At 45.7% G+C, this 19601-nt stretch overlaps 1 protein-coding gene across 2 annotated transcripts; it reads left to right on the top strand.

Annotated features, from left to right (window-relative positions):
• On the top strand, window positions 1-18737 carry znf511 (zinc finger protein 511). Of its 2 annotated transcripts, XR_009507325.1 has the most exons (7): window positions 1-129; window positions 1861-1931; window positions 2027-2228; window positions 9112-9236; window positions 10403-10606; window positions 17154-17519; window positions 18260-18737. XR_009507325.1 is itself a non-coding variant. In XM_059946815.1 (6 exons), exons 1-6 carry the CDS (start codon window positions 46-48, stop codon window positions 17221-17223), a joined length of 756 nt encoding a protein of 251 aa, XP_059802798.1. In that variant the 5' UTR covers window positions 1-45; the 3' UTR covers window positions 17224-18737. The 2 variants fall into 2 exon arrangements, 1 of the variants encoding a protein (XP_059802798.1); XM_059946815.1 differs by having other exon boundaries at window positions 17154-18737.
• Window positions 18738-19601: the final 864 nt, after the last annotated feature.

The following is a 19601-nucleotide window of genomic DNA, read 5'->3' as shown; positions in this document are numbered from 1 at the left end:
CTGATTGGTCGGTGGTCGTTTGTTGGGGCGCCGGACCGGCTGTGGATGGTGAGCGTGGGCGATGGCGGCTCTCCGTTTACCTTCGCCTCTAGGACCGGCTTTTTGCCGCGCGATGACCGGTTTTTCGAGGTGGGTCTCTTCTGCTCCGGCCCAAAGGGTTGGTGTTGAGCCCTGGACTGGCTCCTGGCGGACGGCCGTCACCCAATCCAGGCCTGGGGTCTGTGTGGAGAGCAGAGCGGTTAGAGCTTCGGGAGAGGAGAGACGGTGGGTGGGGGGTTACAGGACAGGGGAGGGAGAGAACACCAATGTGTCCGAGTGAATGGAACTGCAGTTCATTGACTCAAAAAGGCAACGAAAAAATCTCACGGAAACTGCTGTAATAGCATCGCACAGGAAGAGACTGCACACAAAACATAAATAGTACTGGTGGGGTAAAGAATGACGGTGCAAAATTAAGCTTTATACTGCTGAAGAAAGCATAAACAGAGATGAGCCCATCTTAGTGCAAGAGGTGTTCTGCAATGCCTTTGCTGAGGTAGGTTGTGTAGATGGGTTCGAAAAACCTGATGGATGTGGTTCCTGAACCTGGTGGTGTTGCACAAAAGCTCATAAAGAGATGGGGACAGATGAGATGTGAATGTGAGCCTGAATGCACACACTCTGCGATTCAGGAACAGCTTCTTCCCCTTTGCCATCTGACTCCTAAATGAGCTTTGAACCCATCAACACTATCTCACTTCTTTAATATATATTTCTGTTTTTACATGATTTAAAATCTATTCAATATACATATACTGTAATGGATTTACTTATTTCTTTTTTCCTTCTATATTTTGTATTATATTGATCTGCTGTTTCTAAGTTAACAAATTTCACGTCACATGCCAGTGATAATAAATCTGATTCTGACCATTAGTAGAACATAGACTAATAAATCCCAGGAATAGGCCCTTTGACCCATGATGTGCTGAACTAATTAAGTTAATGACTGTTGATTAAAGTACTCCCTTCTATCTGTATGATTTCTATATTCCTCCACCCTCTTGTATACTTGCATGCCTGTGTAAGAGTTTTAAATGCCTCTGTCGTATAGGCTTCCATCACCCTTGATAGTGCATTCCAGGTAACCACCAAGATGTGCAGGTCAACCCTGATGTCTAATAGGCTATTGATATTTTGATTTTCAGACCAATTAACATCAGAAATAACTGATATTTTAAATTATCTTTTAGCAAGAGGTGGACAATAAATATCAATATTACCTGCAGCATCCAAGTCGAGAGTTCTCAAAGGGTCATTGACTTGAAACGTTGACTGTTTTCTCTTGCCACAGATACTGCTTGACTAGCTGAGCTCTTCCTACTTTTCATGTCACCTGGATAGTTCACTGTGGATACAAGTTTAGAGGAATAGAGTCCAAATGCAGGCAGATGGCGCTGGCCCAGTTAGGTAACTGGGCTGGCAAAGACAAGTTGGGCCAAAGGACCTGTTTCTGAGTTGCCTCTAAAGACAACTAGATAAATTTTGTGACATTGAGGAACACTATCAGCAGACAGGCCTGCTGGTAGCTAGCCTCATCAGAAACACAAGTAAAGTAATCAGTTTTGATGGAGACTGCAGATGCATCAAACACGAGCATCCTAGTCTTACACAGTTTTGTTCTCTAATGGCTTCCTGAGCCCAGTATTTACTTGTTATTTAGAATTACTGGCAATATAGACAAATCTGGCCATTGGACATTCTCCATGATAAGCCTCTCTCATCAATGAAAGGTAAAGATTTTTGCAGAACCAATTGACTTGATTTTTTTATAATGTGCAATTAGCAAACCAAATTTCCTGTTTTCTTATTTTGCTTTAGGATGGTGATATTCTCCGACATCTGTACCTGCAAAATGCCACATCGAGTGTGGGAGAAATGGAAAGACCCAAGTGAGAATGAAAGCTTTTTCTATACTGGATGAAAAGTGTTTGAAATTCCCCTCTCTTTATTTCCCAAAACTCTAACTTGTGTTTGTTCAATTTAGGGTCTCTGAATTTTGCTGCCACATAACAGGGTGCAGTCAACTGTTTGATACTCTAGAAAGCTATGAACACCATTATAACACCTTGCACCGCAACGTCTGCTGCTCCTGCAAGCGTTCTTTTCCATCTAGCCACCTGCTTGATGTTCATATCTTGGAGTGGCACGATTCACTCTTCCAAATTTTGGCAGCAAAACACAACATGGTAAGTTGGGGTGGGGTACGCAAGCAGTGAGTTGGGTTTGGGTATGAGTGGCTCTGTTACTGTACTCACATCCTGGGATACGTGTTCAAATCTCTCCATAACAACTAGGCAGTTTAAATTCAAGTAATTAATGAATCAGAAATGAAAGAAGCTGGTCCCTTTAGGGGTGCCCCAAAGTCACTGAATTGCCATTAGAAACCATCTTCATCATCATTATCCTTTAGCCAACAGGACATATGCCAAGATTGTCTGCTCTGGCCTTTATAACATCATAAGATGTCGTAGCAGAATTGGTCCTCTCAGTCCATCAAGCCTGCTCCACCATTCCATCATGGCAAATTAATTATCCTTCTCAATGCCATTCTCTTGCCTTATCCCTGTAGCAATTGATGCCCTGACTAAATAGAACCTATCAACCTCCATTTTAAATATACCCGATGACTTGGCCTCCACAGCCATCTACGACAATGAATTCCACAGATTCACCACCCTCTGGCTAAGGACATTCCTCCTCATCTCTGCTCTAAATTTCTCCATGACTATAATAACATTGCCCATATTACAAGTCTTTTCTATTTCCCATTGAAATTTATATCCCATATCCTGGCCACTGTTTGAGAGCTGTATATAAATCCCAACAGAGCTTTTTATCCTTGCCTTCAGATGCCTTGGCCCCCTACTGTAGTTGATTTGGGGAGTTGTAGATGGACAATAAATGTCAGCTATGGCTACATCCACTGATCAAACTTATTAGAAATGGAGCCTGTAAAGTTCCTTAGTTTCTCTCTGCTTATGATGGATTGGTGTATGTTTGTGTGATTTAGGGAAAATTGCTAGCTCATTCCCATGCAGCTCCAACACCATACAGAGATTTGGAGTAAATTAAGGCAAATGTGTGTTCTAAGTCATGCTATAAACATGTTATAACCAATATAGTGGCACGTTCAGATGCAGCAACCGCTGTCTCCGGGTGTAATAGTTTGTTCATGTCCTGTACATCTTTGTTATGATTGGAAAAAGCTGCTGCCTATTAAATATACTGTGCATAGCAGTTCCACCTCGCTAATGACCTGTTGGACTGCAGAGGAGCTTCCCTGCTTTTGCTTATTGTGCATGCCACGGACTGCTACAGATCTCTTTGAGCAATGCCATAGGAAGAGGTATGCAAGGAAACAAAAAAGGGGAAAATGCACTGGAATCCAGGAATGACTTAGTTCAAAGTCCTTCAGGCCGGCTCTCCCCTTGTTCTTATTGACAAACATGCGTTCACTTGAAAATAAACTGGACTGCCTGCACCTGAGACTGAACCAGCGAAGGAAAAACATCTGTGCACTCATTCCATGAGCAGCCATCCAGCTGACGGGTTTCAGTGTGTTTTAGGCTGACAGGAATCCAGCGATCTCGGGGAAGACCTGCGGCAGTGGTATCTAATTACATAAATAAGAACCGGTGTGCACATGCTTTAGCAGCGGCATCCCACTGTTCACCAATGATTGAGTTCGTTTTTGTGAAATGCAGACCATTATATACACCAACAGAGTTCATTACAGTTGTATTGGTAGCTGTCTATGTGGCCCCCACTGCTAATCCCAATGAGGCACTGTGTGAGCTCTACAGCGCCATCACTGACTTTCAAATCAACTCCCTGATGGTATCTTCATTATCACAGGAGATTTTAAACGAGCGAACCTAAAAGCAGTCCTGCCTAAATACCACTAGTATGTTGATTTTGCTACCAGCGGTGAAAATACACTAGATCTGGTCTACTAACATACCAGTGCACATTAAGCATTCCCTTGACCCACGTTGGGATTCTCAGATTGCTTATCTGGAATGTTAATTCCAGCATACAAACAGGGTAAACAGTTCTAAAAGTGGTGAAAACCTGGCCTGAAGGTACAATCTCTGCACTGCAGGACTGGTTTGATAATACAAAATAGAGTATGTTAAGGGAGGCTGCTGCATGAGGAGTAAGTGATTCTGTGACCAGCTATGTAGAGAAATGTACTGAAGATGTTACAGTCATGAAACACATTTGGATGAAGGCAATCAGAAACCTTGGCTTACCACATCTCTCTGGAACAGTCCCTTCAGTTTTCAAGGTGGCATCTATCATTCTAGTGCCAAAGAAAGCAACAGTAACCTGCTGAAATGACTATTGTCTGGTGCCATTAATGACAACCATTATGAAATGCTTTGAGCGGCTGGTCATGGAGCACATTAAAGCCTTTCTCCTGGCTATGTTGGACCCTTTCCAGTTTGCTTATCGCTCAAATCAGTCCGATGACAATGCAATAGACTCTGCACTCCACTCTGTCCTGTTCCACCTGGAACTTGAGGTCTCGTATGCTGTTTATAGACTTCAGTTCAGCATTTAACACCATACCCCTGAAACTGATGGGGAAACTGTCTTCTCTAAGTCATAACACCTCTGTCTGCAACTGGATACTGGACTTAACAGTAAAGCTACAGTCAGTCTGTGTGGGCAGCAATGTCTCTCGTCCCATTGCACTGAGCACTGGCGCTCCCCAAGGCTGTGTGTTCAGCCTGCTGCTGTTCACACTGCTGATGCATGACTGTGTTGCAGGATTCAGCTCAAACTGTGTCATCAACTCTGTGGATGAGACAATAGTAGTTGGCCTTGTCAAGAACGATGACGACGGACTATAGAGAGGAAGTGGAGCAGGTGGTTGGTGCAAGCAGCCCAAGTCTGAACATGGAAATCATTGCAGACTTCAGGAAGGTGCAGATCAACTATTCCCCTCTGCGAATACATTCCTCCTCCATAGACAGAATTTACTGCACCAAGTTCCTGGCAGTTCACATCATGGATGACCTCACCTGGTCCCTTAATATCACCTCCCTGAACAAGAAGACACACCTGTGCCTCCATTTCCCAAGACGATAAAGGCAAGCATGGCTCCCACCCCTACATCTTCAATGGAGCACCATTGAGAGCATCCTGACAAATTGCATCTCCATTTGGTAGGGGAACAGCTGAGCATCGGACCAGAAGCCCCTACAAAGGACTGAGAACACATGAGAGGATCATAGAACAACACGAGTTAATCTGCAGATGCTGGAAATAAATAAAAACACAAAATGCTGGCAGAATGACCGAAATGTCGTCACTGCCTCCTCCCATAGATGCAGTCTGGCCTGCTGAGTTCTGCCAGCATTCTGTGTTTTTAGAGGATCATAGAAGTCTCCTTACCATCCATTGGGAACATTTATCAGGAGAACTGTGTACACAGGGCCTTTGATATTAAGGATCACTCCCATCCATCCAGCATCCTCTTTGACTTTCTACCATCAGGCAGGAGACTCCAATGCATAAAAAGAACGGTTTCTTCTCCAAAGCCATTAGGCTTCTGAACTCCCTGCTGCATTGTATTTGAAGTTAATCTTTTCTGTACCTTGCAATATTTAATATTAATGCTCTTTAGTTTGTTATTTGTGTGATTTATCTATACATTTTATCCTTGCCTTCATTAGTTATCGTGTGTAATGTGTGTTATGTATACTGTTGTGTATTACACCCTGCTTCGAAGCAATGTCTTGTTTCTATATACATTATATGGTTAGGTACAGTGGTGCTAGAAAGTTTGTGATCCCCTTAGAATTTTCTCTTTCTGCATTTCTGACTGAGGCCTCCGTTGGTCATAGTTGACCATGGATGTTGCATCCTATCTGTCTAAATACACAAGCCTGGGCAGTATGATATGGAGAGCGAGCTGTCGCTCATATAGCAAACTCCCCTCTCCACGCATCTGATGAACCCAAAGGAACGGCACAGACTGATACAGTTTGGTTCCAGTCAGCATTGAACTCAATGTAGGACTGCCATAGGGATTCCAGCTCCAGCTTTTTCCCTCTGATTATACTTCCGAAGCCTTTCCCGTGACCGAGTATAACCACAAGGCAGCAGATCAGAGTTTTACTTCTAGATGAGCTGCCAGCCATGCCTGATGAGCCCCATCTGCCTGAAGCAACTGGATTTAAGGCACTAGTAACCTGCCTTTGCCCTTTCTTCATTCAGTAGAAACGGTTCTGCTGGGCTTAATAGCTAAGCCATACATGAAGGCCAGGAGCTAGACTTGGTTGTCAGAGGCTATTTGAGGCGCACATCATTGGGAGCATTAATAAGTAGTGGGAGCTTGTCCCCATTACCACCCCCACCTATAAAAACCTTGGGGAACCATAGATATGACTCAGATGTGATCAGATCTTCACATAAGTATTAAAACTAGATAAAGAGAATCCAATTAAACAGATTACACAAAAAACATTACTTTTCATTTATTTATTGAGAAAAATATCCAATATTACACAAATTTGTTGGGATAATTATGTGAACCTTTGCTTTCAGTAACTGGTGTGACCCCCTTGTACATTAATAACTTCATTTAAACATTTCTGCTAATCGTTGATCAGTTCTGCTCATCAACTTGGAGGAATTTTAGGCCATTCCTCCTTACTAGACTGCTTCAGGTCTGATGTTTGAGGGCTTCCTTGCATGAACTCCATGCTTTAGTTTCTTCCACAACATTTCTATAGGATTAAGTTCAGGACCTGGACTCAGCCCTTTCAAAATGTAAAATTTCTTCTGCTTTAACCATTTTTTGGTAGACTTTGTGTTTTCAGGGTCGTTATTTTGCTGCATGACCCACTTACTCATGAGCATCAGTTCACAGACAGATGTCCTGATATTTTCCTGTAGAATTTGCTGGTACAATTCAGAATTTATAATTCCATCAATAATGGCAAGTCATCCTGGTCCTAGGGCAGCAAAACAGGCCCAAACCATGACACTGCCACCACCATGTTTCACAGATGGGATGAGATTCTTGTGCTGGGATGCAGTGTTTGCTTTTTGCCAAACATAATGCTTCTCATTTAAGCCAAAAAGTTTGATTTTGGACTCGTCTGTCCACAGAATATTCTTCCAATAGCCTTCTGGCTTAACCACGTGGTCTTCAGCAAATGGGCAGCAGAGTACTTGGAGACTAGTGGCTTTCTCCTTGCAATCCTGCCATGTATACCTTGTTAGTAGACTCATGAACACTGGCATTAGCCAATACAAGAGAGGCACGTAGCTCCTTAAAGGCATTCTTTATGATCTCCTGGAGTGATTTTTGTTGGTCGACCACTCGTAGGGAGAATAACAATCGTGTTGAATTTCCTTCATTTGTACACCATCTGCCTGACTGTGAATTAGTGAAACCCAAACACTTTCAAAATAGTTTTGTATCCTTTTATCAAGGCATGGCACACTTCCAAAAACCTGTATGGTGAAAATCAGACTTTGATAGTGATTAGCCAGGTTTATGTTCTTTAAATGGGCAGGGCCTCCCACACTCACACCTGACTGTCATCCCATTGATTGAAACACCTGACTCTAATTTTCCCTTTAAATGAGCTGATAATCCTAGAATTTCGCATATTTTTTCCAACAAATACATGTAATAACAGATCATTTTTCTCAATGAACAACTATAATGTTTTGTGTTTTATTTTATTAGATTCTCTCTATCTGGTTTTGGGACTTGTGTGAAGATCTGATTGCTATTTAGGTCATTTATGCAGGAATAGAGAAAATTCTAAAGGGTTCACAGACTTTCTAGCACCTCTTTGTTATAGCCATGATTTAGCGGGGGGTGGGAACTGGAGTGAAGGTCCACTGGTTAAGATGGATGGTAAAAAAGCAAAGATAGTGTGCGGTTAGACTGTCAGGAAGGGCAGGCAGATGATAGGACAAAATTGCAGCCAACAGGATAAGTATCAGTGCATTAGATATGCAGGATCAGAAAGGGTAGCAGATACAGTACTCAAAGTGTTGTATCACAATCATGGAGTATAAAAAATAAGGTGGTGGATCTTATTGCACCATTACAGATTGTCAGGTATGATTTTGTTGTAATGAATAAGGTTACACATTATATTGGAGGGATACAAAGGTAGGCAGAGGGGTGCATAGCTTTGCTGGTAAAGAATGGCATCAAATCAGTAGAAAAATGTGGCATAGGATTGGAAGAAATGCTCAAATGGCAAAATAGTACAACTGTGGCTGACAAGTGGAGCAGATTCAATGGGTCAAATGGCCTAATTCTGCTCTTCTATCTTATGGTCTTGTATAGATAAATGACAATAAACTTGACTTGAATAAATGCATGTTAATGCTTATGAAACCATATGGTCATGCAGACATTGGGGAATCAAGCACCCACAGCTGTGTATCTTTCCCACCCTTAGAGATTGTACTTATAGTCACCTATAGAACAGAAGGCTGTGTGTGTCTTGAGGGAATGAAAATAGATTCATGCACTGTAGCCAGGAGCAGAGATTGAGCAGCTCCTTCAATATCTCGGAACATTTTTTTAAATTTGGAGTCATTTAGGAACAATCAATCAATATAGCAGGAAGGAACTAACTTACAATCTATAGAGGATGCTCACTGACTTTGCCTGTTGGGATGTGTGGAATGTGTCTGTTGATGGCTATAGTCTATAGCCAACTGGCAAACCACCTGAAACTTTGACATAGGCCTGTTTTCCAATGTGATTGTCACATTGGTTGGGATAGATGCCCTTAAGCCTTTAAAATTTATCATTAGCACCTATTCTTGTACTAACCCAGTACAATCCAAATATTGCATGTTCATAAAGATTGATGAAAACATTGATGTTTCTCATAAAAATTATCCTCCCTGCCAGATCTTTTCATAAGGTTTGGGAGCCCTGTGAAGATGAACAAGCACTTCCCAGTTGTCGTCAGTTGGTATTTATCACCACGCTGCCTGCTTTGTTTCAAGAGTATTTCTGTCTAGTCTCATTATTGCCAGTATCCAAAATTTCACAACCCAAACACTTTTTTTGTCTTTTAGTATCAGTGTTTGATAGAGAGCTGTACAGAGAAATTCAAGACCTCCAGTGACCGCAAAAACCATTTGATCAAAGTTCATGGTTATCCATCTGACTTTAGATTTGACAAACCAAAGAAGCTTAAACGGTGAGGAAACTTCCTGCTATGTTTTGTATGAGACTCTTGAGATGAGATAATATAACCACTAGGGTCATGCTCCTCAAAAGTCACCTTGCATTGTATTACCTTGGAATACCCATCACTTCCTGATAACCTTGTGGTATGACTCTTCACAGAACATTACAGCACAGAAACGGGCCTTTTGGCCCTACTTGGCTGTGCTGAACCATTTCTCTGCCTAGTCCCACTGACCTGCACCTGGACCATATCCATATTGGAGTAATGGGTACTTGGGAATTTGAAACAGTACACAGGTACTTAATTAGATATGTTAGATTGATACAGCAGAGAGGATGTTTTTGAACCATTGGGTCTGTCACAGAAATTTGGTGGAACTATACAATTGATCCCATTGTTATAGAGTCATAAGGCACTATTGCACAGAATCAGGCCCTTCGGCCCATCTAGTCAGTGCCAGCCTGGCCTTATTTCCTACTCCCATCTACCTACACCTGGACCATAGTCCTCCCTACCCCTCTCATCCAAGTACCTATCCAAACTTCTGCAATCTAACCCATATCCAATGAATCCAAATCAGGTTTAATAACACCAGCGTATATCGTGAACTTTGTTGTTTTCCAGCAGCAGTACATTGCAATACCTGGTATTAAAAACTATAAATTACAATAAGTATTTTTTTAAATTAAGCAAGTAGGTTAAAAAGAAAAGGGAAATGAATATTGGGGAAGTGTTCTTGGATTTAATATCCATTCAGAGATCCAGTGGTGGAAGGGGAGAAGCTGTTCTGAAACATTGTGTGTGTCTTCAGGCTCCCGTACCACCACCTTGATGGTAGCAATGAGAAGAGGGCATGTCCTGGGTAATGGGGGTCCTTAATGATGGATGCTGCCTTTTTTTTTTGAGGCATCACCTTTTGAAGGTGTCTTGGTTGCTGGGGAGATGAGTGCCCTGATGGAGCTGGCTGAGTTTCCAACTTTCTGCACTTTTTCTGATCCTGTGTAGTTTATTACCATTCCAGTGATGTACCGTGAATTTTTTTTTTGCTGCTTTATGAGTTAATTTTATTTACTCAAACCTGATTAAATTACTGGAATTGCAAGAATTTTAATCCTAAAATTTAGAACATTTAAATATAAATGTCATCTAATGTTCTGTTCTTCCTCCTTGCACAGCAATCCAAAGAATCAGGAAAGGAATCCTTATGATATGGAAGTGGAAGCAACTGTATGCCAAAAAGAAGCAGATGATACATTTTGCAAAGCAACTGTAGAGTCCATGGAGCCAGAGCCAGGAGAAACAATGGAGGCTGAGAGTCCACCTAGACCGGAGAAATCTGGCACTGCCATGCTGCGCCAACGACCTCCCATCTCTTGCAGGTACAGTCCTCCTTTTACTTGGTGCCAAAGAATGATGGCAGCATTATGAGCACTCACTGTACGCTTCTTCATTTTATCTCTTTACAAGGAAACTTGACAAATGTTGCTTGTAATTATGTTAAATTACAAATATTCTACATTAGATGAGTCTTATTTGTTGCATGTACCTGGAAGCATACAGTGAAATGTGTTACTTGCATCATTATCAAATAGTTTGATAATGAAAGATCTGATGATACTAATCAATATAGGTGAGTGGGGACAGGTAGAAGTTGCCAGGATACAGAACTTTAAAAAAATATGTAAATTTTCAATGTGAAATAAAATAGAATGCCTAAAACTTATCAGGTTTCAAGTATTCTGTTTTTGAATCAGAGGTTCCCTGGTTGCCTGTATTTTTTTAATATAAGTTTTATAAATGCCCTGCAATCTAAGGTCCCTTCATTTCTGAACCCTTTATAAAATTAACCCATTTATTTCATTTTCTCTTTTTTTCATAATTAAATATACTGTAGCGCCTCATTTCCTAGCGTATCCGAACCGACTCACAATTAGATAGCCTACGGGGGTTTGCGAGCACAGGGCTTTGGAGCCTCTTCGCCATGGGGGGCCGGTTGACAGAGGCTTAAAAGTGAGGCTGAAGTTTTCGAATAAAGTTTTTCCTTCGACTGCAGTTACCGACTCCGTGTCGTAATTCTAGCGCTGCTTGTAGCACACCGCTACAATTGGTGACCCCGACGGTCCAAACGATTTTTGGACCAGAAATGACCGACGCCGCCTCTGTTCATGCGGTTTCGTTGAAACTGCCGGGTTTCTGGACACAGCGCCCGGACCTATGGTTCCAGCAAGCCGAAGCCCAATTCCACGTTCGCCGGATCACCTCAGAAGACACCCGCTACTACTACGTGGTGGGCTCCCTCGACCAGGACACAGCTGCCCAGGTCGTGGAGTTCGTACAGTCGCCCCCGGCAGACGGCAAGTACACGGAATTCAAAGCCCTGCTCCTCAGGACTTTCGGACTCTCACGGCGCGAGCGGGCTGCCCGTTTACTGCACCTGGACGGCTTGGGCGACAGACCTCCATCGGCTTTAATGAATGAGATGTTGCCTCTGGCCGAGGGACACACAGGCCTCATGTTTGAGCAGGCATTCCTGGAGCAGCTGCCCGAGGACATACGCCTGCTGCTGTCCGACGCGGATTTCAGTGACCCCCGGAAGGTGGCAGCCCGGGCGGACTTGCTGTGGAACGCCAAAAAGGTGAGCGGGGCGTCCATCGCACAGATCTCCCAGCCACGCTCCCGGCAGCAAACCAGTCCAGGCCCGGCCGCAGAGCCCACTAACCCCCGGCCCAATGACCACTGGTGCTTCTACCACCAGCGGTGGGGCGCAGAAGCCCGCCGTTGCCGCCCGCCCTGCAAGTTCCCGGGAAACGCCAGGGCCAGCCGCCGCTGATGGCTACGGCGGCTGGCCATCGGGATAGCCTCCTGTATGTGTGGGATAGCAGGTCAGGACGCCGGTTTTTGGTCGATACTGGGGCTGAGGTCAGCGTTTTACCTCCGACGAGTTACGACACCCGCAGCAGGGCACCGGGTCCCCCCCTGCGGGCTGTGAATGGCAGCACAGTAAGGACCTATGGCACCCGTCAGGTGCAGCTACAGTTCGGCCCCAGCCAGTTCACGTGGGACTCCACACTGGCCGCCGTAGCCCAACCGCTTCTGGGTGCGGATTTTTTGCGAGCTCACAGCCTGCTGGTTGACCTGCCCAGGAAGAGACTGGTACACGCCGAGACCTTTCAGACGTTCTCCCTGGGCGCGGCCCAGTTGCCAGCCCCTCACCTCGGCTCCATCACGCTGTCCGACAACGATTTCACCAGGGTCCTGGCGGAGTTCCCATCGGTTCTGGCACCGCAGTTCACAGCAGCCATGCCCAGGCACGGCGTACAGCACCACATCCCGACACAGGGACCACCCCTCCATGCCCGTGCTCGGCGGCTTCCCCCGGACAAGCTCCGACTGGCGAAGGAGGAGTTCCAGAGAATGGAGGAATTGGGGATCATCCGGCGGTCCGACAGCCCCTGGGCTTCCCCCCTGCACATGGTGCCCAAAGCGACGGGGGGCTGGAGACCGTGCGGCGACTACCGCAGGCTGAACGAGGCTACCACACCGGACCGCTACCCTGTGCCGCACATTCAGGACTTTGCGGCAAACCTGCACGGCGCCCGGATCTTCTCCAAGGTCGACCTTGTCCGAGGGTACCATCAAATCCCGATGCATCCTGACGACGTCCCCAAAACGGCTCTCATCACCCCGTTTGGCCTCTTCGAGTTCCTCCGCATGCCGTTCGGCCTGAAGAATGCCGCACAGACGTTCCAGCGGTTAATGGACGCGGTGGGACGGGACCTGGACTTCGCGTTCATCTATTTGGATGACATCCTCATAGCCAGCGGCAGTCGTCAGGAGCATCTGTCCCACCTCCGTCAACTCTGCGCCCGACTGAGTGAGTACGGTCTTACAATCAACCCTGCCAAATGCCAGTTCGGACTTGATACCATTGACTTCCTGGGCCACAGGATTACTAAGGACGGGGCAACCCCTCTGCCCGCTAAGGTAGATGCGGTCCGCCACTTCCCCCGACCCACCACGATCAAAGGCCTTCAGGAATTCGTAGGTATGGTCAATTTCTACCGCCGCTTCCTCCCTTCAGCTGCCCGGATCATGCGCCCCCTGTTCGCCCTGATGTCGGGTCCGAGCGAGAACATTACCTGGGACGAGGAGTCCGCCGCCGCTTTCGTTCAAACGAAGGAAGCTTTGGCTGACTCCGCAATGCTAGTACATCCCAGAATGGACACCCCTACCGCCCTCACAGTGGACGCATCAAACACGGCAGTCGGTGGGGTGCTGGAGCAGCTCATCGCAGGTCGCTGGCAACCCCTGGCGTTTTTCAGCAAACACCTGCGGCCACCCGAGCTCAAGTACAGTGCTTTTGACCGGGAACTGTTGGCACTCTACCTGGCAATCCGGCATTTCAGTTACTTCCTAGAAGGCCGGCCCTTCACCGCGTTCACGGACCACAAACCGCTTACCTTTGCGTTTACGAAAGCATCCGACCCCTGGTCATCCCGCCAGCAACGCCACCTGTCCTACATCTCTGAATACACAACGGATGTCCGGCACGTCTCGGGTAAGGACAATGTCGTGGCGGATGCGCTCTCTCGCCCTACCGTTCATGCCCTTTCCCAAGGGGTAGACTTTGAGGCACTGGCAGAGGCACAGCAGGTAGATGAGGAGATTCCGAGTTACAGGACTGCAGTCTCTGGTTTGCAGCTCCAGGACTTCCCCGTGGGCCCAGGTGAGAGGACCCTACTCTGTGACGTCGCCACCGGCCGGCCCCGTCCGGTCGTCCCCGCAGCCTGGCGGCGACGTGTTTTCGACTCCATTCATAACTTGGCGCATCCCTCCATCCGGACAACTGTCCGGCTGGTTTCCAGCAGGTTCGTTTGGCACGGTCTCCGCAAACAGGTCAGTGAATGGGCCAGAACGTGCATGCACTGCCAGACGGCCAAGGTTCAGCGGCACACCAAAGCCCCACCGCAGCAGTTCCATCCCGCCCACCGGCGTTTCGACCACATTCATGTGGATATCGTGGGCCCCCTGCCAGTGTCGCGCGGAGCGCGTTACCTCCTGACTATCGTGGACCGGTTCACAAGATGGCCAGAGGCGGTCCCGCTCACCGACACCACCTCCGAATCTTGCGCCCGAGCCCTGCTCGCCACCTGGATATCCCGCTTTGGTGTACCAGCCCACATTACCTCCGACAGAGGCGCCCAGTTCACCTCCAGCCTGTGGTCAGCTATGGCCAGCCTTTTGGGGACTCAGCTGCACCACACCACTGCCTACCACCCACAGTCGAACGGGCTAGTGGAGCGTTTCCACCGTCACCTGAAGTCGGCCCTCATGGCCCGCCTGCGAGGAGCCAACTGGGCGGACGAGCTTCCCTGGGTCCTTCTCGGCATCCGCACAGCGCCCAAGGACGACCTGCACGCCTCGTCGGCCGAGTTGGTATACGGCGCGCCCCTGGCCGTCCCCGGGGAGTTCCTACCAGCCCCGAGGGGGCAAGAGGAAGAACCCGCTGCAGTCCTGGGCAGACTTCGCGAGAAGCTCGGTAACCTGGCCCCCATACCCACGTCACAGCATGGGCGGCACCCGACCTGCGTACCCAAAGACCTACGGAACTGTAAGTTTGTGTTTGTACGAAGGGGCGGGCATCGGCCGCCGCTGCAGCGGCCATACGAGGGGCCGTTTACGGTGCTCCGGAACAACGGGTCCACGTTCGTGCTGGACGTTGGGGGGAAGGAGGAGGTTTTCACGGTGGACCGCCTCAAGCCGGCCCATGTGGACCTGGCGCAACCGGCCGAGTTTCCGGCGCCTCGGCGCAGAGGCCGACCTCCCAAGCAGGTTCTGGCCCAGGCTGTGGACATTGGGGGGTGTATCGCCGGTTCTGGGGGGGGGTTATGTAGCGCCTCATTTCCTAGCGTATCCGAACCGACTCACAATTAGATAGCCTACGGGGGTTTGCGAGCACAGGGCTTTGGAGCCTCTTCGCCATGGGGGGCCGGTTGACAGAGGCTTAAAAGTGAGGCTGAAGTTTTCGAATAAAGTTTTTCCTTCGACTGCAGTTACCGACTCCGTGTTGTAATTCTAGCGCTGCTTGTAGCACACCGCTACAATACCATTTTATAATACCTTTAAAAATTAATAATGAAAAATCTAACAATGCTAACATATTAGTGGGTGGAAACAAGTGGAAGCCATCATGAAACAGAACTCAAAATAGTGTAAAATGCCAATCTGAAAGGTAAACATTAAAATTGTACAAGGCATTGGTGAGGCCAAATTTGGAGTATTTTGTACAGTTCTGGTCACCGAATTATAGGAAAGATGTCAACAAAATAGAGTACAGAGGAGATTTACTAGAATGTTACCTGGGTTTCAGCACCCAAGTTACAGAGTAAGGTTGAACAAGTTAGGTCTTTATTCTTTGGAGCATAGAAGGTTGATGGGGGGCTTGATAGAGGTATTTAAAATTATGAGGGGGATAGATAGAGTTGATGTGGATAGGCTTTTTCCATTGAGAGTAGGGGAGATTCAAACAAGAAGACATGAGTTGAGAGTTAAGGGACAAAAATTTAGGGGTAACACGAGGGGGAACTTCTTTACTCAGAGAATGGTAGCTGTGTGGAATGAGCTTCCAGTAGAAGAGGTAGAGGCCGGTTCTATTTTGTCATTTTAAAAAAAATTGGATCGGTATATGGATAGAAAAGGAATGGAGGGTTATGGGCTGAGTGCAGGTAGGTGAGAGTAAGCGTTCGGCATGGACTAGAAGGGCCGAGATGGCCTGTTTCCATGCTGTAATTGTTATATGGTTATATTAACACGTGTTTAGATGTCGATTCTACGTGCATGTGATATGTAAGAATGAAAGTAAGATGACGTTTTGAATAATTTTCTTCCATTTAGGACTGGTGGTATAAAGCAGTGTCCTTCAGTAATTTCCCTACTGTAATGGCAGATACACTAAAAATAATTCAAGAGGATTCATCTTCCATTTGCTTCTGAAATTTCATCCATTTCTAATTGTAAGCCAGGCTCTTTCATTGCAAGTGAAACTGCTTGTGTGACTTTGACGTACTGTAAGTTCCCTGTTCTCGGGTGAAGAATTAGTTTACTGTGCATTACATTTCATGTAAGGAAAATTCAAAATGCTGTAACTGACTTTTTAATTTTCTATACAACCAATTTTTCCACCTTTGAGCTGCATGAAAATTTTAAGAAACTGTAGCAGGCTTCTTGATTTAGGACTTTGGAACCACTGCAGTGCTTTTTGAAGCTAGGTCATCCTGTAGTGTATGAAACACAACCAATTTGCAAGTAATAACAACCTACCAACAGTGAAGAGATGGTGAACAGCCTTTCTTAGTGATGTTAATTATGGATAATATTGCCCACAATGCTGGAGATAACATCCCTACTCAACTTCAGAACTGTGTGTCCACTAAAGAGGGCAGAAATGTTTGAATATAACACCTCATCCAAAATATGCAACCACTGTTGTATGAGAGCAAGTAATAGGTCATGTGGTTCTTGGAACTGCTCAGCTATTCGTCAACTCCACCTTCCTGTGTGATTCCTGTAAATCCTTAGTTCCTTTGTAGTTTAAAAATCTATGTCCATGTCAGTGACTTACCTTCAACTGCTTTCGTAGGAAAATTCCAAAAATTCACATCTTTGGGAAGAATTATAGCTCAGTCTAAAGCAGGGGTTCCCAACCATTGTTATGCCATGGACCAATGCCATTAAGCAGAGGGTCCATAGACCACAGGTTGGGAAGCCCTAGTCTAAAGTGTTGGTTCCTTTTTGCTGACACTGGCTCCATATTTCACACAAGGCCACTCATCACCACTACTTTGTGATTGCCAACCCAGCAAAGACTTGAGGTGAAGCTTGGTGTGTCTCATCTCTGCCTCATTACTCTTTTGCATTTTCTTACAGGGTGCCTGCTACAATTTGTTTTGGACATGGATCAATCCGTGGCTTTAAGAACCCAAGGAAAAAGAAGTAATACGAGTTTTGAATCGAATAGTCACAAAACTGCAGAACTCAGTTCTGTAATAAAGACGTCAAGATATGAATTTGGAATGATCCCTGTTAGTCAAATGGTATCGTTTTGGCCTCCAGGAGACTTTGTGTTTTCAGAAATTATCAGCCAATGAATTCCATCACTTTTTTTTTGTTCATAAAACAAACCATTTAAAATGTCATTGGGAAATAAATCCATTCTATTTTGATATACTTCCATTAGAGGCCTTTCATTTCCAAGGACGCTTCACTGAATTCTGGATATGATGGCATGCACAGGTATTTACACTGTCATTGCTTGTGGAAACTAATTTTAGCTCATTCAGTATTAATAAGATGGAATTTATTCAAGCCAGTAATTTTGGGATAGTTGCCTATTCACTTTCTCCTTTATAGCTATTCAGCACCCTAAACACTTCACCTGCAAATCTTTTGGGGTCATTTATTACTTCCAGTGCTTCCTGATGGGACCTCTTCTACATGGGTCAGACCTGGTGCAGGTTGAGTGACAGCTTTATCGCGCACCTCTGCTCCATCTGCCAAAAGGGGAATTTCCTGGTGGCTGAGTGTCTTAATTCAATTCCCTTGGCAGTTCATGGCCTCCCCATGTGCCACAATGAGGCTACTCTCAGGGTGGAGGAGCAACACTTTATATTCCATCTGGGTAGCTTCCAACCTGATGACATGACCTCTCCCCCAAGCAACTTTTTTATTCTGGAGCTTTTCCCCCCTTCCTTTCCAGCCCTGAAGAAGGATCTCATCCTGAAATGTTGACTGTTTACTCTTTTTCATGGATGCTGTCTGACCTGCTAAGCTCCTCCAGCATTTTGTTTGTGTTGCTTTGGAATTCCAGCATCTACAGGATTTCTCATTTTGCTTTCTCAAGTGCACAAGTTTAGAGTACAATACACAATGGAAAAATTTGATTCCCGTTTTCAGCAGGATGATGACATTTTGCTTCTGATTGTGCAGAAGCACAAAGATTTGCTAACTGGTAGAGGTCTTTGTCTTTCTGCTAGTGTGCAATCGAAAAATCTCTGGAGAGGAAGGCCCCAAATCCTCGGCTTTGCCTGTTGCTTGGCGGCCAGGGCCAGGGTCGAAGCGCTCGGCAGATTGGTGCTCAGTGTCAGAGGGCTGGTCGGAGGCTGGAAGTTTTTCGGACGGACTCTGAGTTGGCTGTGGTCGGATGCTGCATCGGGAAGCTTTACGGCGCTGGAGGTTCATGGCAGGGAGAGTTTTTCTTCCTTCTACCGTCTACGTGAGATGAGAGGACTTTGAGACTTTTTTTTACCATGTCCATGGTCTGCCCTTATCAAATTACGGCATTGCTTTGCACTGTTGTAACTATATGTTATAATTATGTGGTTTTTGTAAGTTCGTCCTGGTCTGTCTTGTGTTTTTGTGATATCATGCTGGAGGAACATTGTATCATTTCTTAATGCATGCATTACTAAATGACAATAAACGAGGACTGAGTGTCCTCATAATCTAATCTAATCTTTATGGTATTTTTCTATAATTATGCAAGTCTGGAGATAATTTTAACATTATCTTTTATGGTCAATTGCTCCAGGTGCTTATTGAATGTGTAGTACAAGAACAGTTGGTGAGTAAAATCAGAGCTCATGGCATTGGGGGCAGGGTTTCAACATGGATAGAAAACTGGTTGGCAGATAGAAAGCAAAGGGTAGCAGTGAATGGGTGTTTCTCAGACTGGCTGGAGGTGACTAGTGGGGTACCACAGGGCTCTGTATTGGGACCACAGCTCTTTACGATTTATGTCAATGATTTAGATGAGGGCATTGAAAACTATATCAGCAAGTTTGCTGACGATACTAAACTGGGTGGCAGTGTGACATGCGAAGAGGACGTTAGGAGAATACAGGGAGACTTGGATAGGCTGAGTGAGTGGGCAGATACTTGGCAGATGTCATTCAATGTGAATAAATGTGAAGTTATCCACTTTGGAAGCTGGAACAAGAGGGCAGAGTATTGTCTGAACGGTGTCGAGTTAGGTAAGGGAGAAATACAAAGAGACCTAGGAGTCCTAGTTCACCAGTCAATGAAGGTGAATGAGCAAGTGCAACAGGCAGTGAAGAGGGCAAATGGAATGTTGGCCTTTGTTACAAGGGGAATTGAATACAAGAGCAAGGATGTTCTTTTGCATTTGTACAGGGCCCTGGTGAGACCACACCTGGAATATTGTGTACAGTTTTGGTCTCCAGGTTTAAGGAAGGACATTCTGGCAATTGAGGAAGTGCAGCGTAGATTCACTAGGTTGATTCCTGGGATGGCAGAGCTGTCTTACGCAGAGAGATTGGAGAGATTGGGCTTGTACGCGCTGGAATTGAGGAGATTGAG

The sequence above is a fragment of the Hypanus sabinus genome, chromosome 21, assembly GCF_030144855.1.
Source record: "Hypanus sabinus isolate sHypSab1 chromosome 21, sHypSab1.hap1, whole genome shotgun sequence".
In the NCBI taxonomy this organism is placed as follows: domain Eukaryota; kingdom Metazoa; phylum Chordata; class Chondrichthyes; order Myliobatiformes; family Dasyatidae; genus Hypanus; species Hypanus sabinus.
This window is presented reverse-complemented; position numbering and strand designations above follow the sequence as displayed.